This window comes from Aspergillus tanneri (genome assembly GCF_003426965.1).
Source record: "Aspergillus tanneri strain NIH1004 chromosome Unknown AapTan_5_pilon_pilon_pilon, whole genome shotgun sequence".
NCBI classification, from domain to species: Eukaryota; Fungi; Ascomycota; class Eurotiomycetes; order Eurotiales; family Aspergillaceae; genus Aspergillus; species Aspergillus tanneri.
The window spans coordinates 1,599,634-1,609,420 of NW_022984632.1; the positions used below are offsets into that span (position 1 = coordinate 1,599,634).

Sequence of the window (9,787 nt, forward strand, 5' to 3'; positions counted from 1 at the left end):
AACAAGTCATATATAGTCTGACAGATTTATTAAAATTATTACATAATAAATTGGTATTTAACTTTAAGGGGCTTCCATTATGTTATTTATGTTTTGTAATTAATATTATAATCTACATATTTAGTTTTTAGCGGTATTTTTAGCTTTTAAATGGCTTTGAACTTTTTAATAAGAATTTATTTAGGTAGTAATAGTAGGCTTTTTATAGATTTTTATTGTGATGAATTCAATCTACTTGGCCGGTAGATCAACTGGTCAGCTAGTAGAAGAATATCATGTCTTATATCAAGATATTTAAAAAACTAATCCTTGATCGCTTCTTCGAATGTATCAAGAACGTCCATAGATTAGATAATGTCGGAAATAGGAGCCTAATATATCAGGCACCAATTACTACTGCAAAATATCAGCAAAACCATGGAAAAATTATGAGTTATAATTTATAAGTCACAGAAAACTATAAAATATTTTAATCCATTTTTATAAGATTTTATAAGAAATTAATTGGCTATATAACTCTTTTAATTTTAAAGCAAGTCTTACCTGAAATTTAATATTAATTTATTTACCCAAAAAGGAAACCAAAATGCGAATATAAAAGCAGGTCTTAAAAGCAATTTTTATAATAATAAGACAAGCAATTCAATCTATTTATTCTTTAATATTATTATTATAAGAATATAAGAATCTATTAAAGATATTACTAATATTCATTATACCTTACTTCCTCTACCGCCTTCCGACAATAACTTAATAAATAATCTATTATTGTCGGGTACTAAGACATTATGATTGCCCAGTTAGGAAAGTCTAGCCGAATTAGGAAAGTTTCTAATCAGGAAACTATCAAAATAACTAATTAATAACCTAATGCAGCAACGGAAATACTTAAAGAATTAATAATTTAATTAATAATTAAATCATATTAATAATAAATCTCGGAAGCTCGGCCTGAGCATCCCAATAAAGAAACTCTAATTATACGGTGCGGATTCTGATGCCGAATTAATTCGGGAAGAGGACCCGGGGATTTTAGAGGCATAAAAAGCAGCTCAAGCCCTTGCTTTGACCGACAATCATTCTGACGGAGGATAGTGTACCACTAGACCAACCAGAATAGGAAAAGTCTCTAGCTATTCCTACTTAGAATTAGCTTAGAGAAGGTAGGTTGTGAATACTATTCCGTAATAGTATAATAAAATAAAGCGAACAATTTAATCTATTTATTCTTCTATATATTATTATTATTATATAAGTAAATAAAAGTAACTATATTAAAGATATTACTAATATTTACTATACCTTACTTTCTCTACCACCTTCGACAATTACTTTTCGCTTTTAATTAATAATATTTTATTATTTACCCGGGATTATTACATTTATTTAAATTTTTGTTGGAACCTGTTTATTTTTTAAAACAACTAGCTGTTTAACTGTATCTTAGTGTCTTTGTTATAGTTTTTTTTGTGGCTTACTTGTAATCTTAAGTTCTGCTAGTATCTTTTTTTATATTTATAACTTTATATAATTCTAATTCGCGAAGTAGTTCCAATAAGTTTGTTAAGGCTATTTAGTTTAATATTAATATATATTAAGGTCTCTTTAATTTTGTTATTAAAATATTAATAAAGCATGTGCGAAGTGCAGAGTTATAAGTTTAATAAAATTTAATAAAAATTTACCACAAGTTTTTTCATACTTTTATTCTAGTTTGTTTTAGCACCTTAATTTATTATTTAGCTGCAGCTTTAGTATTGGGGTTGCTAAATAATTTAGTAATTTTTTAGATTTATTATAGTTTTTTAATATTTTTCTAGTTACCCTTGTATTATTTATATAATATATATATACTTTAAACCAGTTAAATACTATTTTTTAAAAAAATAGGTTACCGTAAATATAACCTTATAATTATCTGTATTTTTAAAATTATTAATGCGGATATACATATAAAGGTTAATATTTTTTAAAATAAAATATATTATTAGTATATAATTTAATTAATTACTATAAAAATAATAAAATAAAATAAGTGGTAATATATTTTAGTAAAAACTTTATTAATAGTTTTAATATTTTACATTTAACCGTGGGAGGATTAATAGTTTTTAAAAAGGTTAAATAATTAAAAAATAAATAAACTAAAGACTAACTAGTTAATAGAAAGATATATTATATATATAGTGTCAAGGGCTGAACCTTTATAACCTAATAACTAGGGTATATAACAAAGGAATTGTTGAAGAGTAAAAGAAAAGATAGTAATAAGGGTTGCGAAATAAAAAGGGGCAAAGTAAAAAGAAACACAAGGCCTCCTTAGGGCCTGAGTAGACTTCGGGACTTCTAGCCCCTTAGATATATATATAGTCTTAGGTTTTAGTATAAATAGTATATTACAAGAGGTAGTATTTAATATTTAATAATATATAATTATATTAATTTAAGCAAATTTATTTATATAGCCTTAAAGAAGCTTAAATAGTATTAAAAATTAATAATAATAATCTTATAACTACTATAGCATAGTGGAGCTTACTGGCAAGGTATAAAATAGCCTTTTTAACCTGCTTATTAAACTATATATTAAGCTGCTTAACAACCCTTACCTTTCTTTCTATACTGCTAAGAAAAGTATTATTACCTATATTAGTCCTTTTTACCCCCCTTTTTTTCTATTTATATTGCTGATATAAAATATAGGACTACTAAAAAAAAGTTCCTTTTAAAACTTTTTTGCAGTTTACAGACCTTGTAGTTAAGCTAATAAGTATTTTAAGATACTAAAAAAAAATTATAGTTTTCATTAATATACTTATTTAATATTTTTAGCTATTATTATTTTTTTTAACTTGCTATATATAATATATACTTAAGGAGCCCAAAAATACCAATGTCTAGCAATTAAAAATGATAAAATAATTATATTTTTTATAAAATATTAAATTTTGTAGTCTAGTAGCTAGAGTAGCTACTTTGTACTAGTTAAATTTTACCTTAAATATAGCTTGAACATCTTTTTAGCTAGAAAAGGCCTAATATTTTATTATCTAGCTATTATTACTTTTTATAATCCTCTAATTTCTATTCCTATTTTTAAAAAGTGCAGCTTTTTAATAATGGGTAACTTAATATTATTTATTTACCTTTGAAATAATCACGGGTAAAATAAATTCATGTCAGAATATTGAGATATTCTAATTAGGAAACAGAAATCTCGGCGGGCCGTTCCGAACTTCCGAAAGTATATGAAACGGATTTTAATCCCGAGATTAATTTGGAAGGAGAACCCTAGGAAGTAAAAGGTATAACCGTATAAAAGCAGGTCAAACCCCTGCTTAAAATGTGGATGGAACAATCGTTCTTTAATATTCCTTCAAGATTATATCTTCCTAAACAGGAAAGTATAAGCTATTCTTTATTATTATATTATATGCCCATTATATCTTACCTTTGTTTAATATAACTTATCCCTATATACCATTATTCTTTTACCATACTATTATAGAATAGTATTCACAGCTCATTTCCCCTAAGCTAATTCTAAATAGGAATAGCCCATAGCTATTCCTATCCTGGTTAGTCTAGTGGTCCACATTCCTCCCACAATTCATTTTTAAAGCTTTTATATTTAATAACTGTAACCTATTTATAGTTTTCCTAAATAACTATACAAGGTCTCTTACTGCACTTAGCTAAGATAAGAGTAATAACCTTAAAAAAGTTGTATAAAGCCCTCCCTGTAGCAAAGCTGGTTTTTTAAAAAGTCTAAGTATTATTTTTATATATACTATGCTTTTAAATAGCTTTATATATAATTATAAACCACTAATTTATAACCTTTGGGTCCTCTTGCTTGCATGCTGGTATATAGTTCTCCGGTTATATCTTATATATAGCTTAAAATATTATTTAGTAAAGAAATAGGCTAGTCTACTCCCAGGACTTACTATTAAATCTTATATATACAGAAGTCGCCTTACAAGAGATTTTTTTTAAATAATAGTTAATTTATAGCTATTAGCACGTGTTTCTATATATACTAGTTAAGCATAAGCATGCAAGGAAGGTAGTTAAAAGATATACTTTACATAGCTTCTAATTTAATTTATCCAATCACTCTTTACATGCAGCAATAGCCATTTGTAAACAAGATTTTTTAGATAACGGTATTTTACATAAAAATAATAACGCGTCGTGGAATATCAGTTTATTTTGTTGGGAGCGGTGAAAATTATTCGTTCGGTGGTATTTACCGCTCGGCCGTGGAATAACACCGTTACTCTTGGGCTGGAGCCAGTTTCTAAGTCGGGGCCGCGCACCCATTGTAACCCGAGACTGCTCTGATAATACAGGTTACAATAAACAGCACTTTATCCACTGGAGCTCTCCATCTTCCCAACAATTGTACTGTTAAGCAAACTGTACGGAATACTGTGTATACCCAGTGCAACTTATGGTCGCAGTTAGTGTTATTTCCGACAATATCAAAAGGTCTGCGGCTTTATGATCCTGTCTTGTAACAGCCAGGTCGCCGTGAAAGGAGAAAGCAAAAAAGCAGCCGGATTAGGACATCTAATTGCATCATCACCCACAGAAGAATAAATTGTCGGCATGCCACCGATAGTTTCTGATAACGAGTCGTCATATGTTTTAAATCAGGTGAGAAGTGCTTATTGAACGCTTGTGATTCCCGCTAAATCGTCTAACCCGCTAGATTATCATATCACCTTCGGATACAGATTACCTGGACCAACTGATCCCTTCCATAAAAGAGTACAGTGTTGGCAATCGAACGTCTCAATTATTACAAACTCTAGCGGCTTTTGCTGGTGAAAAAGAGTCTGAGATAGAAGCCATTTGCAACACAAACCATCAAGAGTTTGTCACGTCAATAAATCAACTTCTTCGTATACGTGAAGGCTCTGTTAGACTCACGTCTGAGATATTAGATCTTAATCTATCAATCCAAGCCAGTACAGAGAAGCTGGCCGAACAGAAAAAGGCTCTGGTCGAATCTCGAAGTCACCGACAAAACATCGACGAGACCTTTCGTGCCACCAAGGACTGTCTAGATGTTCTACGCCTCGCTAATCAGGTCCATGACTTATTGTCCAAAAAAAACCACTATGCAGCTCTTCGGGCACTTGATGAGCTTCAGAACGTCCACCTCAAGGAGGTGAGCCAGTACAAAATCGCTGATATGATTCAACGTTCAGTTCCCTATACTCAGAAGGCCATAGCAGAGGCCGTGATGTCTGATTTAAATACTTGGCTTTATAGAATTCGGGAGATGTCACAGTACCTGGGTGAAATAGCCCTATACCACACCGACTTACGGAAAACAAGGCAAAAGGAGAGAGTCGATCAGACGCCGTATCTAGGTCACTTCAAATTGAATTCTGCCATTGAATTAGTTTCCGACGAGCATGAGGAGTACGACCTTTTGCACAATGAGGAACTCCAGGTTGACTTCACGCCCTTATTCGAGTGTCTGCATATTCACGATTCCTTGGGCCAGATGGATAAATTCCGCATTGAATATGCGAACACACGACGTCGGCAAAAGGAATTACTGACACCATCGTCCATATCCCTCATGGATGACGACAATGCTGGCTTGCATAACCTTCTGGAGGAAATGGCGGGTTTCGCAATTGTCGAGAGATCAACAATGAAACGAGTCCCAGACTTGAGATCACCAGTTGATGTAGGCTTTATAACCTGATTGGCAGATAATTTTACATGGTACTAACAAGCTTAATAGGTTGAGGAGCTATGGGATTCACTGTGTCAAACTGCAGTAGGCTTGATATCAAATGCGCTTTCCGAAGTAGATAATGCTGAAAGCTTGCTGAGAATCAAGAATCTCATTGCCCTATTCATGCAAACGATGAATGTTAGTTAATGTTCAAATGCTGGCATGCACCAAATCAAGATGACTAATTAATTTACAACATTATAGGCTTGGGACTTTTCTGTTTGCATTTTCGATAACTTTCTATTGGTCCTATTTAGGAAGTATGCCGAGCTGCTGAAAAAGAGATTTAGTGATGACTTCCAGGAGGTAAGATATGATCACTTGATGCTGTATTGCCATGCTGAAACTTCCTGGAGATTGTATCCACAGATGACTATATGCCCATGCCAATTCAAACCCCGGCCGAATTTGATAAAGTAGTAAATGTTAGCTGGTATTGTCCTGAGAAGTCAGAGGATGAACAAAGGTACAAATCTTCTAGTTCTTTATTTTGCAGTTCTAACATTCTGTTTCAGCTTCCCATGCGTATTGCCATTCTCTCAAATGTATCCGCTGTGCTGCATTGACATCCGAAATTTTTTGAATCAGTTTTACTTTTTTGCAAGTGATGACTTTAGTCGCTCAGATATTGTTGATAAAACCCTGGAAGAGGTAAGTTATTCTGCATCCTATGTAGAACGGTTTGCTAATTTTAACAGGCGCTGGATGAGCTACTCTCAAGCAAAGTTTGTGACACGCTTGTTGAGCGCCTTGCATCCCAGTATTTGGGTCAGATCGTACAGATACTTATCAATTTAGAGCATTTCGAGCTTGCCTGTCATGAGCTTGAGTTACTTCTGGAGGCTGCGAGACCGCAGAATTGCTTGGGTGGCCCTATAAAATTAAAAGCGACGGAAAAGTTCAAGAGCAACAAAAAAGCAGCGGAAAAACGCATTTTTGAGGTGGTCAATTCAAAAATCGACGATCTCATTGAAACTGCTGAATATGACTGGATGGCCTCGGCTCCGCCCATGGAGCCCAGCAACTATATGCAGACGCTAACTCGCTTTCTGTCTAATATAATGAACTCGACATTACTCGGTCTCCCAACAGAAATTAAAGAGCTTATTTACTTCGATGCTCTTAGTCACGCGGCAAATATGATACTTGTATGTATACCTTTCTCCAGCGTGCGTTTCCAAGGGTTGGAGAAAAGCTGACTGTGCTGTTCAGTCCCTTCCTCTTTCTCCAGATGTGAAAAATATCAACCCCAATGGCGTTATGGCGCTTGCCAAGGATGTTGACTATCTATATGATTTTGTCGATAGCCTTGGTGTGCCCATTCTGCGAGAGAATCTCGACGAACTTCAACAAACAGTACAATTAATGCAGGCCGAGAACACAGACGAATTTTATGACATTTCTACTCGAAATAAAAAATATGGTCGTGTAGATGTGATAAATGGGCCAGTTTTATTGGAGAAGTACGTATAAATTACTCACTTCGGACTTGAATCCATTGCTAAATAGTTGGAAGGATTACACGTAGTGTTCAAAGTCCAGTAAAATCTGACAAATTTGCGACACTTTCATCGAGATTTGGGAAAAAAATGTGAAAACTCGCCTCTCACCTGTTTCTCCCGCCTGTCCTTCGCTTGCATGTCACATAACAGAAGGGAAATATCAGCTCAGCCTGTACTTTTGTAACTAAAATAATTATCCTAATAAGGAGCTCGAGTTCAACGCATCCGAAGGGACGCGGATATGGTAAGCAGCTGGTACATACAATGTGGTAGAAATAATGCTAAATAATCAACTAAGCATACTCGAAAAAATCCGAACAAATAGTTCCACCCTTCATCCAAAGACATGTCACCTAAATTCAAGTACAAATAATTCGGTGGAATACTTAGATACCCGGCGCGGATAATATTCACTTGAAGGTCACGGTTAGTCAACGACTATGCCAGCAATGATATTTGAAGAGCTGTAGAACGTATGACTTTCTGGTACATACCTGCTGTGGTGGTAAATGAGGATAGGTTGCATACATTCCTTCAAACATTTGGGATTGTGGCTGTCCATATGCTGCTGTTGGGTCTGATTGCACAGTTCCTGCATACATGGCTGGCTGGCGATACTCTTGATCCTGCAAACCATGTTGCCCCAAATTGTAATCAGGAGGGGCCATGTGGTGGGAGTGATGCTGAACCCCATGCTGAGGTGGTGGCAGCTGGCCCGCCCCTCCAGCTCCAGAAGAACCAGCAGGAGCACCGGCCTGGCTGGGTCTCTTTGTGTGTGATGTGGCCTCCTCACGGGGTACTATGTCAATGAGAAAATCAAACATGTCAGATTTAGATAGAGCTGCAGCAATGTCTGATCTCTGAAGTGTGCGCCGTTTATTGTCTTCAGCATGGATCCATGCTCGCATGGTTAATTCTGTGATAAAGATATCACAGCCTTTGGCAAATAGAATCGGTGCTTCTGCTGATATCATTTTCACCTCTGGATCAGCTTTCATAACCTTCTTTATACGGGCTAATGGCAACTGGTGGATTTTATAGTCATGATTGTCAGACTCAAGATGGTTTATAATGTGCTGCCAGTATGTTGTCAAGATATCACGGGCAGTACCTTGCAAGCCTTGGTTAACCTGGCTAAAATCAGTACTGTAAGTAACTGCACCATAGCAAATTACCTACATTTGCCCAAGTGCCTGTGTAGAGCTCAGCTACGGGTGCATATCCCTGTGCAGAGAGCTGGCTCATTGCAAGTTAGCGGACTATAAATTCGAACAGGAGGAAGTACACATTTTCTAAGGTGTACATAATCATACCGCTGCGCTGGCACCTACAATAAATTAAGTCAACTGATAATTCGCGTTGAAGTCGGCAACATTATGTGGACTTGTCAGGATGCAGTAATTACCATAATGTCCACCATTTCTAGTATCGTACACGGGCTGCTGTCTCACTTGCTGTTGCCCGGGAGTTTGTGAAGACTGTTCCATTGCAGTATACAATATGCAGTCGATCTTCAAATACTCCAATATTAGATAGCGAACGGTTTAGATGTTTGAAAAAGACACTGGCTTCCAAATTCCAGCACAAAAGCCACAGTACAACGTGGCCAGGAAGCAGAGTTGTAAGAATCCAAATGTTCGTGACCCAGTTTGGTGCTGTTGTAGAACGAGGAATGAAAGGTTATAGCCTAGAGAGAGCCATACACATGGTACACTAAAGTTCTCGGCCGGTGTCAGAGATGATGAAATAAGGTGGCTTATATGATATGCCAAGCATTTCTATAGTATGATCTAAACAGTTGCGGCGAAATTGTACGTCGATCACGTGTCTATATACTTTATGATTTTACTATTATACAGTAATACAACCCATATACCTTCGCTTCGCTCAGTGGGCTTGAAGGGGTATATAATGAGAGAGCTCTATTTTCAGCCCGCTCCGGACCTACGACCCTCCACAGAGTAAGCAAAAAAGCACCTAGTACCGTGGCTGGTCACCTAACGCATGTTCCAGACCAGACGCGTAATTTTTCCTATATAAAATATAGGTCGTAAGGTATCTAAACAATGACTATATGTCACGATTGAACCCAGCATAGTGCCCAGACTGAGGGCTTTGTTACTATGTAGGGCGCTAGGTACGACCGATCGAGGATTAGTCGTCGTCTTGTACACTTTTATATGGTCAATTGGTTTTATCTCTACTAACGCAGAGACAACCAAATCGTCACAAAATATATTTAAAGGTATTATTAAATATTTCGAAGTACTTCAAAATACAAAAGCAGTTCATAAAAGTAAAATGTTAGTAATAATATTGTAAAAGATCTACTATACGGGGTAGATGGGCATGTCAATTACGTAAGGAGATCAGAATAAACCTAAAAGGGATCGAGGTATGTAAGTATAGGATTATTTCTAAACTAGCCCTTGGGATTCCCAATGGAATCCCAAATGGATACCTACATAGCAAAGAGGGGTAGACCAGAAAATATTATTTTGTTGTAATCCATCACAGAAAGACC

The 9,787-nt window shown here is 35.4% G+C and overlaps 2 protein-coding genes across 2 annotated transcripts; one reads left to right on the plus strand and one right to left on the minus strand.

The window, feature by feature from the left end:
• Positions 1-4,614: 4,614 nt before the first annotated feature.
• Positions 4,615-7,234, plus strand: ATNIH1004_009937 (Rab GTPase-binding exocyst subunit SEC15; the record flags this gene model as incomplete). The annotated part of the gene is made up of 8 exons (XM_033574519.1): positions 4,615-4,662; positions 4,718-5,710; positions 5,768-5,899; positions 5,966-6,067; positions 6,118-6,227; positions 6,277-6,412; positions 6,460-6,909; positions 6,974-7,234. The coding sequence occupies 8 exons, from the start codon at positions 4,615-4,617 to the stop codon at positions 7,232-7,234; spliced, it is 2,232 nt and encodes a 743-aa protein (XP_033422537.1).
• Positions 7,235-7,673: 439 nt separating this feature from the next.
• On the minus strand, positions 7,674-8,750 carry hapE (CCAAT-binding factor complex subunit HapE; the record flags this gene model as incomplete). Its single annotated transcript, XM_033574520.1, has 5 exons — positions 7,674-7,676; positions 7,758-8,393; positions 8,443-8,499; positions 8,577-8,590; positions 8,669-8,750. The coding sequence occupies 5 exons, from the start codon at positions 8,748-8,750 to the stop codon at positions 7,674-7,676; spliced, it is 792 nt and encodes a 263-aa protein (XP_033422538.1).
• Positions 8,751-9,787: the final 1,037 nt, after the last annotated feature.